The following is a 21,593-nucleotide window of genomic DNA, read 5'->3' as shown; positions in this document are numbered from 1 at the left end:
TGTGAGCAATGCGGCAAAAATCCGAGTTCTTTGCCACAGAGCTCTTCCCCCAGCTCTTACTAATGAAGTAGGTTAAATTGTATTTTGTTACGCTGTGGTAAGCCTACAGAAAAGCAACTGGCCTGTAGTTTGGAGAAGGATTGACCTTAGAAAGTGCTTTTCACTTTTGAAAGGGTATCTGATAAATATTTTTACAAATTTGAGCTGAAGTATTCCACTCTTATCTCTGTAGTGCAAACAGAAAGCCCTTCTGTCTTCGTGCGGCACGAAGGAAAGGTATGACACGATATGGTGATGTATTATCTGAAAACAAATTAATTACACTGATGTCAATATTTTTTTAAGTGGGGAGGGAAGAATGAGTAAAGTACATTATAACTTGAACATCGGGAGCCAGAGTTCCCTAATGCATTTTTATAATACAAGGGAAAAGACGATGTGCTATTAAGAACTGGGTTTGTTTTCATTCTGCACAGGATCACCTGTAGCAACTACATATGCAAATAAATGTTTGGTATAGAAATGGCCTCTGTGGAATGCTACAGCCTGTACTTGAAGAGTATTTGTACTTTTATTTCTATGAGGTTTAATATGACCCAGTTGCATAGTCAGTAACTCCTGACATCGCACACAGGGTTTGTAGCAAAACCCCAGGAAACTGGGGGAGTTGAAACCTTGACCCCAGCATTTTGTTCCCCTCGTCCTGAAGCCCTCTTGTCGCTTATGAGCAGCACCGTTGCCTGCTCACCACGTTTTTTTCAAGCCCAAGCCTACGCAGGCAGCTTAATGCAGCTCCCTGCTACACCCAGCTTCAGCAGCTGCCCCATGGTTCCTAAGGACGGGAAGGAAACACAAGCACTGCTATTTTATTTCTTGGCAAAATCAGTTCTCAGCTCTGGGTGGTGGCCTTCCTCAAGAAGTGCTAACACAGTTCTTGCGCTCATTCCCACTGCACATGCAAACAGAGGAAAAAAAAAGGACGTAGGGTGCATTTTATAGTGGGAAAGAGTTTCTCGGCGTGCCCGCAGAGGTCAGAAGGAAGCAGGCAGTGTGGGCTGTGTGGGCATTATAGCTCATGGAGGAAGTGAAGATGAGAAGATGAAATTGCTTTTACTTGCTTAGGAACCACTCAGTTTTCAGCATTTTTGGAAATACTGGATCAGGTCTTGTGCTTTTTTATATTTAGCTGCTTTTTAGCATGTTAATTTAGCCTTGCTTCAGTAGTCCTGTTGCAGTGAGTTTGTTTGACCATGTTTGATAAATGCTGAGGATAACACAGAAAGGTGAATTTACGCTGTTGTTGTAAAAGGTTCAGATAACTTATTGTCATTTTTTAACACTAGGAACATTTCAAATCCCATGCAGGAACCTGGAGGGGCTTATACATGAAGTGTGGATAGAGGATAGATTTTCCTTGCTCTAATTGGTGATCTCTATTGTCAGTGTTTATACAAACACTTAGAGAAATCCTGTAATTATATCATTTGACCCTGAGTAACAGATTGGGTGTGTATTTTCCTGATTTATTTAAAAAGGAGAAAAGTAAGGATCACTTTGAAGTTGCTTTAGTTTGGCAACAGAAAGGAAAAAAAAAAAATCAGGAAAGGCTGAAAAGTTGCATTAGTTACCCTGTTCATCTCCTGCAGCCTTCAGGGTATTGTGTTTATGGAGATATTCTTTAACTGTTGGGGAAAAAAAAACCAAGCAACATTACGCCCACTTGGCAACCTGTGTCTGACTAAATCTGATAATAAACTGAGTCTCTTGAGTTAAACCAAATAGTCAGAACTGCCAAGTATTGTTCCTATTAATGCTATACATCCTTAATGTCACACAGCGGCCTTCTTCCCACTGAACTCCCTGGCAGAAGTTGGCTGGGAGTTCAGTCCACCCCAGGACAGAGGACTTGTGCTACTAAGCTCTGCATTAAGGCTGCAGTTAAGACTGATTGGAAAAAAAAAGTATTAGATTTGATCCAAAATATTAAGCCTTCAATATTTGGTTTATTCCATGTTGAAATGAAGCTGAGACCATTAGGCATTTTTCTCAGAAAATAAATGTTGCATAGCCCCTAGCCTAGCTTACACTCACTGGAGAGGAGGAAGATGCTGGCTCTGCTTTAGAGCAGAAGTATAACCTGGTTTTCCCATATTTCATGTGGTCATTCCAGATAACAGCTATTTTGAAGCCAACCCAAAAATTCCTTCTGGATCTACTACAAGATTGCAGCAGCAATTTTGTCCAAACCACTGTGTTTTTGTGAAACATTCCAGTTTTTCAGAAGATGATGTTTTCTCTCTAACACGATCTTCATCAAAAAAAAAAAAAAAAAAAAAAAATCCTGTTTAGCTCTAATCATAAGAGCAATTTAAATGACTTACAAGGATTTCTTTGAGCCCGAAGGCTGTGAGGCAAGATCTGACAATGTTACAATTAATTTCACCCTTCCTGGACCGGGTCAGGTTACAGTAATGGCTAAACAGAGCCTGTCTTTGTGCTGCTTTATTTTGGAAAGGACTTGCCCTGAATGTATGTCTTGTCCTCAAAGAGGGCAAATAAAAAATTGTTTTAGAGTGTCTCTGATTCACGTGGGATTAGACCTGATTTGTGTAATGTGCAGACAACACGGTATCTTAATGCATCTGGCAGAGATTATTGGTCTGTTGTTTTATTTGCATATATTTACAACACGGTACCTTCTTCGGTTGCTCTTTATCTAAGAGTTGCTAAAACAGACATGGGTACTGTTGTTTTGGGGTGTATTTTACAGTGTAGCCCAAGTGCCAGAGCCTCCTCACTCCCAGTCCTGGGCTTTTGTAGCTTGCTGTTGTATTTTGAGGGTTTTCTGGTCTATCTTAAACAGTTTAAAAAAAACCAAAACAAAACACAACAAAAATCAAAGACTGGAAACCAGCCTCCTTGATTTCCCTCCCCACCAGCCAGTGGTGGGATGAGACAGACCCCATAAGACTTTGGTGTTGCAGGAGAATACATTACTTGAGTTTCTCTTGTCTGGCTGTTGCCTCCTTAGCACTATTGCCCAATGTGTGCAGGTGTTACTGCTGGGGAGATGGGTGTAAAAGTCTTTAGATGTAGGAGGAAAGAAGAGAAGTAATTGTACAACTTGTGTCATGTACTTATGGTATAAAACAATTTCGAGCTGTCATGGAATGAGTTAAATGTGACTACAAAAGCTGACAAATGAAACCATGAATCAGTCATCTTTATTATTACGATTTTCTGAAAGAGAAAAATGAACTCCTGTCACACTTCTAAAGCATGTTTAAAAGTCTTGTATGGTCTTGTTTTACTTAAAAACCTGCAACTTCTGCTGATCGAATGCCCTTACAGCACTTTCCTGGGTTTCTGCCAGTTTTCACAGCCATGGGAGTTGGTCAGGTGTAAAGGATGAAATAAAAAAATAGTCAAACATTTCAGAAACCAGTTAATGTCTGAGGTCATCTCCAAAGTACAGTGAGATTCCCCTATGCCGTAAGGCCTTTAATTCTAAGGGAAATCCTGTTTAAAGGCCTATAATATTTCTGTGGTTGTAATAAAATATCTTCCATAATCAGGTACTAAAATCTCAGTGGGCAAATCTCAATCTCTCTCTCATTTTGTTCGTCTTTTACTTTAGTGCCCAGCTGTTGTTGATACTCCTTAAACAAACCCTCTACTGTTGTTTTCAGTTTGTGTTGATGGGGAACCAAGAAAAGGAGGAGCAATGAGGGATCTGTCAGAGGTTCATCAGATTGTGACAGCATGCAGTGGCTCAAATCTGGGCAAAACTTCAAGCAGGTTTTTGTTTTAGCTGCTAGCTGCCAGCTGTGCTACCAGCAGGCTGAAAAATGAATTAAGATGAAACATTTTAAACATTAGGATAGTCAAAGCTCCGTTTGCTTGTGGTAGGAATTATTTGAGAACAAAATATAGTAATAATAATAATTACAGTATTGCAAACAAAGCGTGGGTACTGGGAGGTGGAGGCAGTGTCTGTGGCTTCTGTACGATGGATTTGTTTCCTCTCCTAGACTCTTTCACCCACATGAAAAGTCTCCTGTGTCCATATGTCACCCCCCTCTTCCTGCCCCTCCTTCCCATGGGCACTTTATGCTTCTCCTCTCCCTTCAGATGGACTCAGCACTGAGCCTTTGCTTTTTCCCCTAATGAGACATCCCAAGTTTGGGTTTGGGAGCCATGTGCTGGGCTGCTGCTTCTCCCTTCAAATCGCTGCTCCAGCCAGGAGCTGGGCAGCTGCAAATTTTCCTTCCTTAATCACCCCCCTGCCCCGTATCTTTAGATCTTTGGATTTCATAAATGGGTCTGAGATTATGGGGTGGTTTTCCTGCCTCCTTGAATCGCGTCCTGACTCCCTTGAGCTGGCCTGGCATGCCTGCTGGGAGCAAGCTCCTCCACTCCCGGGGGAGGATCCCAGAATCATCTCGGTTGGAAAGGACCTTCAAGCTCCTCCAGCCCAACCATGACCCTCACTCTGACCGTTCCCAACTCCCCCAGATCCCTCAGCGCTGGCTCAGCCCGACTCTTCAACCCCTCCAGGGATCCCGGGGACTCCCCCCTGCCCTGGGCAGCCCATTCCAACGCCCAACAGCCCCTTCTGCACAGAAATCCTTCCTCAGAGCCAGCCTGACCCTGCCCTGGGCAGCTTGAGGCCATTCCCTCGGGGCCTGGCGCTGGCTCCTTGGCTCCAGAGACTCATCCCCCCTCTCTGCCCCCTCCTGGCAGGGAGTTGCAGAGGGCCAGGAGGTCTCCCCTCAGCCTCCTCTTCTCCAGACTGAACCCCCCCAGTTCCCCCAGCCGCTCCCCAGCAGACCTGTGCTCCAGACCCTGCCCCAGCTCCGTTGCCCTTCTCTGGCCACGCTCGAGTCATTCAATGGCCTTTTTGGGGTGAGGGGCCCAACACTGAACCCACTCGGTGAGGGGCGGCCTCCCCAGTGCCGAGCCCAGGGCTCAGATCCCTTCCCTGTCCCTGCTGGCCATCCTGCTGGATGAGTAGAGGCATGCTTCAGGCATCCCCACACCCAAACAAGTCTCTTTCTGGTGATGACTACTTGAAAATCAACAAATTTAAAAGGGCCACCCAATGCCATTGGCAGCCCCACTGTAATCTGCCAGTGTCAGGAGTGTTGTGAACAAGAGCCCCGTGATGAAGGGGCTGTGAAAGCCCACGTGAAGCTGGAGGGAACAATCCTCACCCTCAACTAACAGTGTGGCTCCTTGTTGCAAGGATGTGTCAATCACGCTGAGCTCAACTTAAGAGTTTACCCTGGGCTTCCTCAGCCTTTAGGGGAACCAGTGGTTTCAGTCTTGGGGCAAGTGTTTATTCAGTCTAGTAAAAACAGTAAAAATGGGAATAAATCTGTAGTGACCCAAGGTGCTTTCGCTGCTGCAATATGGTGTAAAACCTTCAGAATGAGTTTTCCTATAAAGATAACATCATGGCGCAGCCCGCCTGTACGTAGTTACCTACTCAGTCACAGTTCATGTTACTTCATCCCAAAATCATTAAGTGTGAGGAAGAAGATTATAAGGTGTTACATTATTTATCCTGATAATTAAAAACACGCATGACACTCTAGCTTTGGCCGTTCAAAGCAATAACCCTGGGCGACTTCAAATACTGTAAAAGGAGTTAATCATCAATTTCAGAATGTGTCAAGTTTATTGATCTTGTTAACAGGAAAATATGTGTGTGGTTACCTCGGTGGGGAAGGAAGGCAGTTATCATCTGACCTGTTATTAGCTGGATGCTATTATTGATGCCTGAGCCAACAAAGATCTGTGTTAAGTAAAATTATTTGCAAATGTTACCCTGCCATAGTTTTCCAGGCAAATTTCTTGTGTCAGTAAATTTACTTTAAATAAATAAATTTTCTCGCAGTCCTGATTCTGCTCGAGATGAATGGGCACATTCTTTTGCCACAGTTCTGCCTGGCAGTTAGCACCAAGAACACCTAGCAAGGCGATCCCCTTTCAAGGTTCACAGCTAGTTTGGAGATTTGGAGGTTTTAGAGGTGAGAAGAGATGCTTGCAGTCCTCTGTCTAACCATCCTGGGGACTACACATGCTGTAGTGCTTCTCTGGGGTACGTTATTTTCCAAATCTGGTGGTTTTGAATCAACTAAGGCGCATCCTTGGGGGGTGGAAAAAAAAAAAGTCAGGTTGATTTTATCTGTCTTTAACTTCTGAATGTGCTTGTGCTGTGTTAAGTCAAATGCCTTTATAAGATTCTAAATATACAAACATTGTTATCTTTACAACCCAACTGTTGACTTTGTCAAAGCACGTTTGAGAGGTCTCTTTTCCCTAGCTCCTGGGAATTGCCACCAGCTCTGTTACCACCTCAAATCCTGTGTTGTTTGGGCTTCATTTCAGCCATTCCACTGTTTTGTCTTGGATGGTGTAAGGCTGGCAGAGGTGGAGTCACCTGGGTCTTTTCATGCTGTGTGTGAGTCGGGGCAGTGTGAGGGCTGCCAGGCAGTGGGTTACATCAACAGCCGTGAAGAGATCACAATGACATTGTCTTTCACAATTCTTGGATGCAAGCTGTCCCAACCTGCCTGTGTTTAAAAGATGTAGGTGCAATCTAATGCCTTCTTTAGTTACTTTTGGAATAGAAACTCTTTTGTTGTATTTACATGGTAAATAAATAAATGCATTTACTCTGCATTATTGTTGATAGTTCCACCATTTCTATCTTGCAGGAAACAAATACAAATTGTAGTCGAATCTCTTAATCTTGGACTTAAAAGCATAGTAAAAGCCTCTTCTGTATTGTTTGCAGCTTTGCTTTCAGAAATCTCCTTGTCTGACTTCTGCTTCTCATGGTAAATTTTTAGCATTTATTTAAAATTTGGTGGTGTCAGTTCTCCCTCCTCAACGAACGCACCGGGCACAAGTAGCAGATGAGGGTTTGACCTCCTGTGAACGTACTGTCTTCTGCAGATTTGAAAGGAACAAAAGATAATGAGAGAAAATATTATTCTAGCAATGATAAATGTGAAGGAACGATCTGGAGAATGTTTGCTTTGCGTTGGAAGCTGTGTTTGGGGCAATAGTTGGCATCAGGAGCTGCGACTGTTGCAGATCTGATCTTGAGCTGTGTGGGGATAAACCCAGAGAAACTCTGTGGGTTTCTGTGGAGCTGCTCCGTGTTTTTCCTTAGCGTGAATAATACAGGAATGTTACTCCATCCTTGGCATGTATGGTGTTTTTTGTGAGAAAAATAGGCAGTTGTGGTCTTGGCAAAATAAAGTTCCGTGGCTTGATAAAAGGAGCAATGGTATATCAATACCAGTGTTTCCTTTGATTTTTGATTCGCGCACACTGTGTGTAAATGGCTTTGCTACATGGATGGATTTTAAAAGTGTGTTTGGCTTAATCCTCATTTATTTTTTTATGCAGTTATAAAATACATGTTTTATGTTACAAAACCACGATAAGAGTTAGTATTGATACAAACCAGCATTTCACCCACTCAAAGAGAAAAAACAGCTTTTAGATTTGATAAAGTACAACTGCAAAAGTATGCCAGGACAGACTTTATTAAAACAAGGTTCTAGAAACAGTTCTATTATCTTAAATAATATTTTTCCAGTGAGGGAATGCCTTAATATAATACATAACATGCGTATAACCTTATCAATACCAATTAATTTCAGAATTACAGCAGAAATTTTGGTGTCACGCAGCTGAGCCCATCGTGCCGTGTGGAGGCAGGTAGGAAGTCTCACAGACACGGCTGGGCTTTCTTCCTGAGAAATGGTAGAGCTGGATGTTATGAGTACCCTGAACACAGTTTGCATCCAACTACCCAAGTAATGGCGTGTAAAATGTCTTAGAAATCTGTGATCCCTTCACAGACGCAAGTTAGCATAATTACTTCTAATGCGAAATTTGATTGAATTACTATTCTCAATTGCTGACACACTGGAATAATGAAATAAAACATAATAAAGCAATTAGGGTAGTTTTATTTGTTGATAAATATTGGGGGGGGGGGGAAGCTTATCTTGCAAACTTCAAACTTGGACAAGTCCAGAAAAATATTTACCTTTTCCTTCTTCTGCTACTTGAATCGTAAAAAACATGGTACTGGTTATGGGAGGAGGAAAGTGGATTTTTCACCTTGAATACCAATTATTGGCTGTAAATGAGCTGCAAAGTGGCATTATCTTACATATTTTCTACACTTTACTGCAAACAAGCTGGGCTTTTCTTTGTGTGGCTCAGACAAAGGCTTTAAGGTTTGCAGTGTTTTGAACTGGTTGACCTTGCAAAATTACATGTTGCCATCTGTATTTACAACAAAAAAAAATTAACAAAAAAAAAATGTTAGAGTTTACTTAATTTTATGCTGCTGCCAGAAAATAGGCAGAAGGCATATTGCTATGTAGTCACTCTTCTGGGGTAGCAAAAGGAAAAGGCAGTGACTGCCTTTTTTTCTAGGAGCAAAAGTTTTTGAAGGGGTTTAGCCCATTTCTGAGTCAAAAGCTGCCATTTTTACACAGTTCTTTCTTCAAATCAGTATTTTCAGAAGTTAGGGCTAGGCATCCTTCTCAAGGCTAACCAAAATATGAATATTTTGGTTATGAATATGAATATTTTGGTCCCAAGGCTGAAGTGCGGTTGCTTCATGCTGGTCTGTGCAGCCTATTTAGGGAGGCAGAATGCTTTTTTTTTGAAAGAAAACAAACAAGTTCTCTGTCCCTTATCCGATTACTATTAGGGAACGGATGGACAGATCTTAATTTTCACTGACGCATATTTTCACTCATGTTTGTTGTCTTAAGAATGAGTTTCTTATCTCGGAAGCAATCTTTTTCACAAGACATTCTCAGTTTAATATAACTCATGATACCCTTTAAAGCAGACTGGCTATTCCCAGTTGAGGAGCCTCTATTTATGTGTGTCTGTCAGGAGCAGAATTTATGATAGACCTACAAGTTATGTGAACTTTAAATGTTTTCACAGTTGTTAAACTTGACCAACTATTTCAGTAAGACTAACTGCTTAAAACCGTTTTGGACTTACCAGCTACCCCCAGCTGAAGTATGAGTATTATGCCCATAAACCCAGCAACCCCCAGACTGCTCGTCAACAGGGAAAAACGCTGTATTCCTACCTGGACATAATTCTTAGGAAGGCCATTTTGAAAATATATTTTCTGCTAAATTTTTTTAAAGGAGTCTGGAATTTCAGATCATCTTTTTCCTTGTAGTTACTCTCCATCCACTGTCCTTACTTTATAGTGGCTCACCTCTCCCCTGTCCCATTAAAGGGAACCACAGATAAACATTTCAGGGCAAGAGTTACCACATTGAGAGGAACAAGGTTACCTGCCTGTAAAATTAGTTATCTGCAAGTAATTACTGGTATTTGAATTAGAATTGGGGCATCTAAGAGCAGTGCACAATGCTGAGAGGGTACAGGGCTGGTGTGTTGGGGTACTGGGGTGCAGGTGTCCCTGCCCATGCCCCAGGGTTCACACTGCCCTCACACGGGCTCTGTGCTCCAGCATCAGCAGCTTCAGCAGGATCTGTGAAAACTTTTAAGTAGAAGGAGAAGTAACATAGCTAATTTTTACAGTAAGTTTGAGCTTATGGTGGTTACAGTTATTTTTGCAGCAATTGTGGACTATGGTAGTTATTGATGGGTGCGAATTTTTTGTCAAATAATAGTTTAAACAAGCTAACGTTATATGTATTATTTTTAATTAACTTGTGCTGAGGCATGTGTTTCGCTTTTAATTCCAGTGTCAGATTTATGAAGTCTGTTTTTCATCATGCTTAAGGTTAAAATATTAGGTCACCTGGAGAAAGACCTGTTTGAGTCACTTAAGACAAATTAAATGTTAGAAGGTAGGAGAGGGGAGGGAGGAGCAGGAATAAAGCTGCGACTTCAGAAAATAAGGTAAAGCAGGAAAGAGTGAGTGAGAGATAAAATGGGCTGCAGATGTTCAGAAACTCATTTTTTTAGTGTTCAGTACTGACTCCTGGTGCTTACAAGTTTTTGTATCAGTTGGGAATAGTTCAAAGCTGTATTTGCAGTGTCCCGAGGCCCAGGAAGGAGCAGGCTATTGCCTACTGTAAGAAGTCCCTCCTGGGCAAAGAACAATCAGCAATAGTTTTATCAGGGAATAAACCAAGTATTTAAGACACATTGCTGGAGAATGGGAAGTTTGGATGTTCTTCCATAGGAGAGAAAGAAAAAAAAACAACACATAGGATGGAAAAATAGCTTGAAAATGAAGATATCTTCCTATGGTACTTAAATAGCCTATGTGTTAACACTGTAAAAAAATGTCTTTTGCTTTAGATGACATTATTTCATTTTTGGTGTTCTCATTTATGAAATGTGTGTTCTTTCCTCTGTATTCCATAAGACTTGACTATCCTGTTGCAAAGGTAGGTGTGTATCATCCAGCAGCAAGGAAAATCTCTTGCTGAACACTTGGGCTGTTTCAGTCGTCAGCAATGAATAAGCAGTTGTGAGAGACAGGAATCATTAGCAATGCTAACTGGAAAATTTAAAATGTTAATTTTTCCTTAAAAAAAAAGGACATTTGATAAAAGAGATTTAATGTAAGGCAAACAGAAAGGTGTTACTTAAAACTTTGTTATTATTCTCACCCTCTTCTAATCGCAGCGGTTCAAAGTACCCTTGTCCCTGCTGTTTTCTCAAACCGGTGCTTCTCAGAGGACCCAGCTCCTTATGTATTAAAGCCTGGTTATGCCACACTTTTGGCGTAAAGAAACCTTCTCATGTGGTATCAGTTGCATGAACACTTGCTCTGAGGCCCCATTATGCCTGTAAAGAGGCAGCAGAATATTTGGGAATAAAGCCCTTAATGTCCTGATCGAGCCATTTGAAAGGTGACTCAACCTTGACTTATTTCTCTTATATTTAGAGTTTTTTCTTTTAATATATCACAGAGGCACACTTTTCTGTGTATTATGAGGGGGGGAAAAAAATCAAATTTGTGGGGGAAATGCACATTGTAATCTGCAATTTATTTTATTGCTCAATGAAATCTGAACAACCTCCGTAACTTCACGTGACTAAATAATGAATAAATTCCTTAGTATTGGGGATTTTTGTCTGTCTAGAGACTGAATACAAGTTGGAGTATGTCCTATGTGTATCCTTCTGGCAGACCCTGAGAGGCAGAAGGGTGTTGTGGTTCTCCCGTTCCTACGTGGAGAAGTGCTGGCTGGCCTCACTCACTCCAAGCAAACCTGTAGTAACTCTCCCCTATGGCAATGCTATAGGTGGAGAAGGGTCTCCGGGGAATATCAGCTTCCTCAAATAGGTCACTTAAATACTTTTTGTGCACGTGAAAGCAATGAGATGTTTGATTAAGGGCATGGGTGGCTGATGGAGATGCGGCAGTGGGGCTGTTGTACGCTTTGAGGCCGCTCTTAAAATGTGTGTTCAGAAAAATCCCAGTTATTAGGGATTTGGATAAAAATCTGAGGGATGGGGCCAAGGCACTTAGAAGTCACTTCCCTTTGCTTGTTTTATTTTGTGTCCAGCTTCCCAGCGCAGTGCCCAATGGTTGCTCTCTGGCTGTGGAGGAGATGGATGTGGATGGGGTGAGGGCTGGTCCTGCCTGTCGGCTCCCCAGGGCTCTCAGACCGATGGCCTGAGCCCCTGCAGGGCAGGGGGGGGTCTGGTCTCGCTCAGGGCAGAGCGCCTGCAGCCGATTTATGGGGTGAAGCTGATGATCGTTCCATCAAGAACTCCTTATCTAAAGGTTAATGCCTGATGAGAGGTGGATAAGGAACGTGTGTATGAGATCATTGCGGCTCCGTGAGGGAATCCAGGAGGTGGGAGTGTGGTTTTCTGTGCAGTACAAAGGTTTGATAGAAGAGGCAATGTTTAGCACTTGTAATCTTATCCTGCTTGACTGCTCTTCAAAAACATTTTACCTTTTTTTTTTTTTTTTTTCTCCCCTCTGCATCTAGAAACTGGGAGAACTGACCTTCCCAACGTAACCTTAAAATAGCTTTGTCAAACAAAACATAAGTGCAAGAAGTTTCCTGCTATTTCCATAACTACGAGCATATGATTTGCAGTTCATCTTGAATAATGATGTAAGAAATCTGCCAGGAAAGATCCAAACGCTGTTACCAGGGTTGTTTCCTAACCAGCTGCAGCTGCTGAGCAAGAGCGCGGCCGGTGCGCGCCCCTGCTTGCAGGAACACCCATTGACTTTGCAGGAGGAGTTTTGGTAGGGAAGGGATTGTTATAAAGTGTTTAAGAGGAAAAAAAGAGTGAATCTCAGAGAGTAACATCCCAGCTAATTTATTTATTTTTGGTCAATATTTAGATCAAATTCATGGCCACCATTACTGAGCTTTTTTAGGCAACTTTTGCTTCCCCAAAATGAATCATTTTGATAGAGACACTAAAACTTTCTTGTGATGACAAAGAAAAACACGCAGTAATTGCTTCGGTGCATCCTTGCCAAGAGATTAATTGCATGAGAGATGTATTTTATTAAGCTTCCAAAGCTGTGGATGCTGCCGCGCTGCCCAGATGAGGTTAGTAGAAAACACATGTCAGCTCTCACCAGTGATGTTTATGTCTCTGCACAAACCTGCCTCCTTTCAGCACCAAAAGCCTCTAACAAGAAGTGACTGGGGGATGGGGGTGCAACGGTAGGCAGCCCTGAGAAACGCTCAGGCCAATATGTTTGGGTAATTGTAAGATTTTCGGGGGGGGGTCAGGGAATTTTGTCTGTCCCAGTTTTAGCGGTGAATGGCCGCAATGCGGCCTCAGCGCTGGCCTGGGCTGCTCGGTGCCATCCCATGTGCAAACCAGCATCCCAAACTCACATTGATTTTGGATGCTTTATCCCTCTCCGAATCGGAGGCGTCGTGTTAAACCAGCTGTCAGTCAGGAATGTGAGATAATGACTAAGTAAAGTACTTATTTAGGCAGATCGTATTTGGTTATTGATTTAAAAAAAAATATTTTTAGGAACCAGGTGTATCAGTGGTGCTGTGGGACTCTGTAAATTTAATGATGTCAAAGTACAGCGTTATTAATTTTTTTATTTTATGCTTTTCTAGTGAACCGTTTAAACCCGAACTGCCCTGCGACTTTAAGGGGGTGTGAAAACAGCAATAGCTTATATTACACAGGACTTTTCCTTAAATTACACAGTGACGTGCAAGTCTGAGCAATTCTCTTTCTTTTTGCAAAGTAAAATGCAGCCCTCACATTTCTGAAATATTGTTATGAAACAGAGCCAATATGTTCCCATTTTCAAAGCAAGGCACAAGCAACTGGGTTTTGCTCTTTGGAAAGTATGACAGAATATTATTCATCTGTTTGCTTTAAGGGATATCTGCCAAGTAAAAACTCTTTTTATTTTATTCTCTGTGAAGCTGGGACATGAGTGCAGAACAAAATACAATTTATTTAACAACGTACGATTAATTTATACAGCATTAATGCGTGTAGAGGGGGTGTGTTGGATATATGTAATAATAAAAATAATTTATTGATATGCCTTTTAATTAACTGCAAAGTTTTCTAGAGCGTGTTTCTTCCCTCTGTGCTGTCACCTATCACCATTCATTATCAACTCAACTCCCCTAAAACAACACCCTCCATCACCCCAGTTTTAGGTTGCAGGTTTGTAGGTGTGTGGCTGGAAGTGTTAAGCAGGACCCATTCGGTGCAGCTCTGGAGAGGGCACAGGAGTGTCCCCAGGTGCTGTGTGGATCCCCACCTGTGCTGGGGTGACGGGAGCTGAGCTGCCTGCTCCCTCTGCTCTTGTCCCACTGCAGCAAGCAGCAGTTTTTCCTTGGCAGAGAAGGGTATAAAGCACTTGGTTGTCTGAACTAAGCAACGTTGGCTGCATTTTTCCATCAGTACTCTGCTGCTGGATATAAATTATTTAGATAAACAGCTCTGACTACTTTAGAGCTATGGTAGAACATTTTTTTTTAAGCAAGACAAAATGCCTTTCACTTTGTAAGTGAAAAAAATGTCTGGACAGTCTTCACACAGAGCCAAAGCTACTCCATCTCCACTTGGTCGATCTCGGAGATAATACAGCATTTATTTGCTTTTGCTCTTCGCATCAGTTAATCTTCATAAATCAGTCTGGTTTTGCACACACCCCTTAATCCCGTGCTGGCTTTACGTGGCCATCTTCCACTGAACCTTAAGACGTCCTTTCCCCTGCTGCTTTTATTAATCCTCACTGCCTCTATGTACACTCACCTGTTTGCTGTCAGTTAGAGATTTGGTTACCAAGATAATGGTAATCCAATGATCCCCTCTAACCAACTAACTAACTATCGTAGCTGACTGGTGTTAGAACAGGCACTGGGAGGGAGAATGAAGCTCCTACCTCTTGTCTTGGGGCACTCACAGCATTTTGGACTTTGTCTTGCCTTGTCCTACATCTCTCCTTCACCCATTTTTGCTCAAGATATCAAAATTAGTCCTGTATTTATGATTTGTTCTTCTTGGATAGTCATTCAAATTCTTCTGAAAGCAAAACAAAAAAAAAAGGGGGGGGGGGGGGGGGAGAAAGTAATCAATCCATGGGGTGTGGTAGAAATGACCACACAATTACACCATCTTTGGAATACGTATTTTTAATACACTGGATATTGTAAAAATAAATACAACATGATCTCACAAGGTCCAATTTTTCTATTAATTTATTAAATATTTCTACGTGACCTCATGTTAAAGCCTGGTGACAAGGCTTTTGCTAAACTAAGTACATGGACGTGTCATTGACATTTGCTGAGAACATTGTTTAAATTCGGACAATTTCTGGTAATTTAGAAAAAGACTGGCAAAGCAAGGGCAGTATGTTGGGAAGTGGACTTTGACAGAGGGTCTTGCAGAAATGGTTTGTGTTTAGAAACCAGGCTGCAGAGATGCAGCTGGGTGAGGTGGGTACTGTGCAGCCCCTCCAGGTTTAGTGCAAGCCGATAAGAAACAAATTGCAAACTGATTGTTATTGCTTTTCCACTGCTGGAAGGTGCTTCGCCTGGTTTGTATGGGGATGCCTAAAAAGCTGCTGCTGTTTTAAGTCAGAGGCAATTAGAAATCCTCCCCGGTTTCAGGCTGCGACAGAAAGGCACAGCGCTGGGAGGCAGATCAACCTGTCCATTCACTGGTGCCATCACGCCTTGAGCAGATGAGATAAAGAGATCTCTCCCGATACGGCCCATGTAACTGCCTCCTCTGGGATCCCAGTGCAAAGTCAGAGATTTTGGTCCTCCCTTCCTTTCCTTTCCCATTTTGATGTATTTACTGTATCTCCCTTGGGGGAGCTAACGAATCGCTGTCTCAGGAGTGCCTGCCGTGCTCGGTCCTGCCGCCTGTTGCTGGTGCTGCGTTCACCTGGACAGCTGAGGGAGTTTGTGGTGTGTGGGAAGCAGCAGACATCAGTTACGGGGTAACCTTTGGAGAGAGCACCCCCTCCATGGCACGTACGAAGCAGCCCTGCGTTTTGAAACCGCGGCCATGCGGCAGTGCCAGGCCCAGCGATGGATGGTGTTCGAGTCTCAAACTGCTCTTGCCTTTTCTGAATGTGCTTTTTCATCCACTATAAGACCTTTGCACATGGAGCTGTGAGCACTTTATTGCTATCGTGTTTGCCTCGTCGATACGCCAAAATCATGGGGTGAAAGAGAATAGAAAAGAAGGACCTTGCTGTGTGGTTAGGTAACACCGAGAAAGCCGTTGGGAGGGTCTGAGTGAGAAGCAAAGGGAAGGAGGAAAAGCGTGAACTTGCACCAACCATTCTTTGGTTTAGGGCTGGTTTATTATTTTGTTACCAATTCAGTACGTGAAAAGCTGCTGGTGACCCAGGGTTGACAGATGTAAATAGTGTTAGCATAAACCAGAAGAAAATTAGAGGGGAAAATGAACCCAAGCGGCGACAGTGAATTCTTTGTCAGTTGTTTGCAAATTTTTGTGTGTGCTGTGACTTGGTCTCTCCCTATGGCTCTGTCTAGGTGACCCCTTGTTGAAGGCTTTGCCATCTTAAACCATATGTGAAGGGCAGGGTCCTTTTACGAATAACCTCATTACGGTGCTGATCTTTCTACGCAGCCTCTGTAATCCATAGAAAGAAAGATGTTGGTCAAGTCTGGGCTGCATGAAGACCCGGTGCGTCCCAGGTTGATGCAGGCTCTAGTTTAGGTCAGATTACATTAGTGAATTGGTGTGGACACCCTTCAGAGCTCTTACTCGGTCTTCTGTAAACTTTGTACAATCAGATACTTAAAGACACCTGAGTATAGCGTAAATTTAATCCATGGTACTATTATTATTACATGAAGGCAGAAGTATTGTCTCAGGGGGAACTGCAGCGGGATCTAAAAAGTAATGGGCAAGCTCCAAGATAAACATCAAGGCTAGAAATATTTAAAGACCCAAACAGAAAACAGAGTGGAAACCAAATCTGAAAAGAAATAATCATAAAAACACTACGGTGCTGTATCATCTGTCAGTCATTAAAATCCAGCGCTTTCCTTTTCCTTGTGTAGTCTTCACGGAACAGCAGCAGAAGTGGGAGTCAGGCAGGGGACAGCACCCAGACCCCCAGATCTGATGCTGGGAGGGTGGCCAAGCTGCCCCACAACGGTCACTGAAGTTGCTCCTGCAAAGCTGGTGTCGGTGTTATCACCTGCTGACTGCTTGCCTCTCCTGTTCAGCGGAGAATTTGCACAAGTGATTAAGTCTATCCTTAATCAGCAATGCCTAGGGCTTAGATTGACTTCAGTTTCGTTAGGATTTAAGTTTATCTGTAAGTTTTAACACATTAATTGCCAAATCAAGCCTAATTTACCTCCTGCTTAAGCAAAGGGACTCATCCTTTCGCGGTGGGTAGAATCGGATCAGGACCATGAAGCAGATACACATTTGAGCAGTGATGCTGTGATTTGCTTACAAAAAGCATGTGAGGTATGGAAAACATGAACTTTGGAAAAGGAATCGGCCATCTCAGCCTTGATCCCAAGAAACTGATAGCTGTGATTTAAAAGCAGCCACAAAAGCGGCTGCCAGTTGGCAGCGGGAGGTGGGGAATGTGTTTAAGCCGTGTAGGAGCTCTGCGTGCTATTGTGGGCTCCATGGCAGGCTGCGGCTCTGGTTTTGGATGAAACGTCTGGTGAGCAGAGGGTGTTCAGCCTAGGCAGCGATCTGTTCAGTGGGAAATTGTCTTAGATGGAGAGCTGGCTGCTGCCCCCCAAAAACACGACGTTGTGGGGAGCGGTGGCGCGGGGAGCGTCTCTCTGGCAGAGCTGCAGCGGCATTGGCAGGGTCGCAGCCTCTAGGGCTGCCCTGGGTATCGCTGGGTACAGCTTCAGTTGTTCATCAAGAACCGAAGGGATATCCAGGGAGGCCCTAGATATTAGCTGTGAACATTTCCATCTCCTAGAAAAGAGCTGCAGGAGTGAGGGAAGGGAAGAGACATCGTGAAGAGATGCAGAGGCACGCAGGGATTTCGTGTGACCCCGAACAGCTGACGAAGGGTGACACAGAAGCAGAGCCAGGGAGTGAGATGTGGCCACTTGTTTGTTGACGAGCACGGGCCAATAACTTCGCCACCATGACGTGTTACCAGCCTGTGATCAGGACTCCTCTTGTGGGAGCTGCTATTCTGAGCTCCCGATAGCTGTCGGGAGCGATAGATGAGCCTCGTGGCTCTTCCCTTCATCACCTTGCCTGGGCAGAGCAGGGGACCTCATCCTCTCCTATCTCGGGGGTCCTTTCTGATTTAGCTTTCTGCCCCATTATGGAGCTGATTTCCAAAACAATTCAAAGTAGGCCTGCTCCATTTGAGCTTTACCCCTGTGAATTCACGGCTGGCACGCAGCCTCAGGGGCAGAGGTGGTGGGATCCCGGCTCTTCTCTTTAATCTTCACCTTCTGAGATTATCTCCAGAATCCTGCTCCTCAGGGCAGTTCCATCCAGGTGAACTGGTGTCCCTGCTCACTGGCAATCCTTGCAGCTAACGCAGTTAAATCTTCTTTAGTTCAAAGGTGAGCCTCAGAGCAGGGTGAGTTTGCTTTGTTGATATGTTAATCGCATTCCTCCAGGTTTTGTCTTTATCTAGTTGTGTGCTTAAATTACAATGCTTGATCGCCTTCAAGAGCAAGCTATTAGGTGTAGTCCCTGAGTTAAATTCCATAATAAATAATAAATAAATAATATTCTATTGGAGGTTTTATTGATTAGAAGATGGAGGATTAACCTCCAGAGCCCACAGCAGCTATTGTGGTTTTTCAGCTCAGGTTTTAGCTGTTTTGTTTTCTCCTCAAGCACCAACAGGCTAAAAATATTTTTATCAGAGCTGACTCCATGCAGATGGATGTGGTTCTGTCTCTGTTTACATCTCCGAGTATCTCTGTTGGCAGAATACTATCCATTATCTAAGGCATCGCTTTAGCTAATGAAGAGTTTAATTGGCAGTTTAAAGGTTGCACTTTTGCAATCCAGTTTTCAATATACTTGGGAACATCTTGGGACCATCACCCAATGAAGGCTGGATCCTTTCCCGTTGATTTCTCAATTGATGTGAGATGGCTGTGGAAGGAGGTTTCCATCTCTACCATCCCTCTTTCCTACCCCCCTGTCTTCACAGTCATAAATTACTGCAGTTAATTCATGGTGTCTAGCTTCTCCCTGTGAACTGGAAAACAACGCTGCGTGAATCCTGGGATGCTGCTCTGGAGCTGGTAGCTCAGGAGTGCCGGGAAACGTTTGGGGTGTCTTGGAAGGGGAATCCTACCGCTTCTTGCCGCTAATCCCATTAGCTCGCCGCGGCCGCTGTGACAGGGCGCTGGGGAGCCGGACTGCTGCCTGCCTGCTCTAAGCATGCACACAATGAGTGGGGGACTTCAAAGAGGCTAAATGGAATTTGCATTTCCAAGCTCTCACAGCCAAGGTCTTCAGGAGGGGATGAAAGTGTCTTTTGTTGAACTTAATGGCAGAGTTGATTAAAAAAGGTCTGATTTTTCCCTATTAAGGCATAGTCTGATTCTATTGTTAGGCTGGCATCTGGGGGAGGATGAATTCTGCAGGAAAAAAGCAAACAAAAGAAAGTAACCTGTTGCCTACCCAGCTGCGATCATACTTAGGGATATTCCAATATAGTTCTTCCTAATATGAGAGCCATTTAGTAGCTGACTCAAATGGGTGCCGACATAAACAAGAAATTATCAGCAAATTTTCATTAGGCATCTCCCTTTGCCAGGGCCTTTGCCATCCATCTTTCCAGAAAATGGGTCCCAAATATCTCCAACTGGATTCTCAAAGCAAGAAAGTAAAAGGGCTGATTCATGCAGTTGGGTGCATGTTTCAGTGACCACGTATGCAAACCCCTCCTCAAAACATCCATAAAACTATCCTTGTGTGCCAGCACTTAGCTGTTGATTATCTGTTCAAAATAAGCAGTGACTGGTCTGGTCTTCAGAGGTTTAGTAATTTCCTTTCTTTGCTTTGTTTGAAGAATATTGGCAAATAATTTCACATCTGGATTTATGTACTAAATGTCTCCTATATTGCATAAAACAAAGCACCTAATGAAAGAAATCTGTCTATTTAACTCCTGTCTTAGCTTTGGTTCTGTTTCAGCAATAACTGTTACCACACTCATGGAAGATTGAAGAAACATTTCGTATTTCAGGGGTATCAGTGCTGGGAGTGGTTTGATTTTCTATATACACTTTAAATTCTGTCTCTGCTAGCATGACTCTTCCTGCTATGTTTATCAATATTAAGTACAACTTTGGTTCAAAAATAGAAACCAGCATGTTAACTGCTTTAAATAAAGGTAAATATTTTTTTTCAGGGAGTTTATGTTTTCTCTTCTAATCAAGGCTGGGGGTATTTCTGATTAGAGCCTCCCCCCCCCCCCCCCCGCAGAAAGCGTTTCATACAACATTAGTGCACATTCTGGCTAACCTGAAATGCCACTAACTGTTCTTACCAAGCAACTGATTTTTTTTTTTTTTTTAAAATAAATATTCAAGATCTTACAAGGATATAATCCTTATATTCACTTTGGGCTCATTTGTGAGAAACTGAAAACTACCTGCAAGCAGTGTGGGAATCCTTTAAGGTTAAAATCACCCAGGGCACAAAGCCTGTGCCATGCCCCCTGCGCTACCTAAAGACCATATAATCCCTTATCACAGGCTCTTAATGGAGGGGAAGGCAGCATGTGGGCTCCTGCGCTGGGTGAGCGTCACCCAGAACGAATCGCAGAGTGCAAGACAAACACAGGAAAGCCCCTCGCATCGGCCTCTAATAATACAAGTGCCAGCTCCCTGTAGGGACATTTTGTTGCAAAGTCGCATGTGAAATGTTTCACCCTTTTGTGTTTATGATTGATTTCAGGGACGAGTATGAAGAGGATGGGTTTTGCCAGCCCTACAGGGGGATTGCTTGTGCACGATTTATTGGAAACCGAACCATTTATATGGAGTCTTTGCATATGCAAGGTGAAATAGAAAATCAGATTACAGGTGGGTAAAAAAAATGCACGCGCTTCTTCCCCACAAAACCGTCTTTTCCCAAAAAGCTGCTAGAGTTTTATAAACTGCAATACTGTTTTTATTTGCTCTTTATCCTCCCTTGCTGTGAGCTTCCCACCACAGACCTCTCCCGGGACTCCTGTGATGTGCAGCGTCAGGGGAGGGAGTCATCTGAAGAGTGACAGTCAGAGAAGCCTTCATGTCTCTGCTCATCCAGCTCCCCCAAAAGAAACTAAAAAATTATTTTTCAAGGAGAAGGAGCTGTGTATTTACAGCTTCTGTGAATCTCATAACCAGGCTGCTGTTATCCAAGCAGATATCAAAAGCGAAAGGAGACCAGATTTAGTTGGTTTTTACGTGGTTGAGATTATTTAGGTGCTGGAAGAGGTGGCATAAATAATCCAGCAGGTAGTGTTTTGCCTTTAGATTTAGTAAAGAGCCAATTTTCATCATTTTTGTGGGAGATGCTCACTGATGGAGGTGCTGAATTCAAACTGAGGCCTCATAGACATCGTGATGCTTTTCTATTTTTTTATATAAATGAACCTTGGCCAGATCCCAACTGCAGTAATCATCTTCTCTATATTCAGATTTTCTCTTGCTGACAGAATATTCCGAATTTCTCTTCTCCCTAGAGTGTTCTTCCTTTGTATCCAACCACTGTCAGCATTGTGAAAAAGGGTTTTGCATTGCTCACAGGAATGGTCAGTGGTTTCTATGCAGCCAGTGGTTCATAATCTTACACCATTTTGTTTGAAAAGTCATTTGGGATGGTATGAAAGCTGTCATCTTCCACAAAGATCGGTACTGTCATCCTGCAGCCTGCAGGAACTTTGGTTTTTACCTGTTGGGCAAAAGGCATCCAGATACTATATGACTTTGCAAACCATTATAAATTGTTTGGGGTTTTGGTAACATGCTTAACATTAATCCCGTGTTGAAAAGCAGATCTATTTTCTCTGTCAGCGAAATCAGCATCGTTAATAACTTTGAAGGTAATTAGTGCTCTGTATTTCTGGAAGGCCCATTCATCACCTGAACACCTGAAAATAA

General features: G+C 43.0%; 1 protein-coding gene across 1 annotated transcript in view; it reads left to right on the top strand.

Annotated features, from left to right (window-relative positions):
* Positions 1 to 21,593, top strand: part of ROR1 (receptor tyrosine kinase like orphan receptor 1) — a 173,578-nt gene that overhangs the window by 138,706 nt on the left and 13,279 nt on the right. The window contains exon 5 of the mRNA XM_074906047.1: positions 20,404 to 20,531. Coding sequence (XP_074762148.1) covers positions 20,404 to 20,531 — 128 coding nt within the window. The remainder of the gene's footprint in view (positions 1 to 20,403; positions 20,532 to 21,593) is intronic.

Source organism: Athene noctua, chromosome 5 (assembly GCF_965140245.1).
Source record: "Athene noctua chromosome 5, bAthNoc1.hap1.1, whole genome shotgun sequence".
NCBI classification, from domain to species: Eukaryota; Metazoa; Chordata; class Aves; order Strigiformes; family Strigidae; genus Athene; species Athene noctua.
Note: the sequence above shows the minus strand (reverse complement) of the source record. Positions and strands in the feature narration are given on the sequence as shown.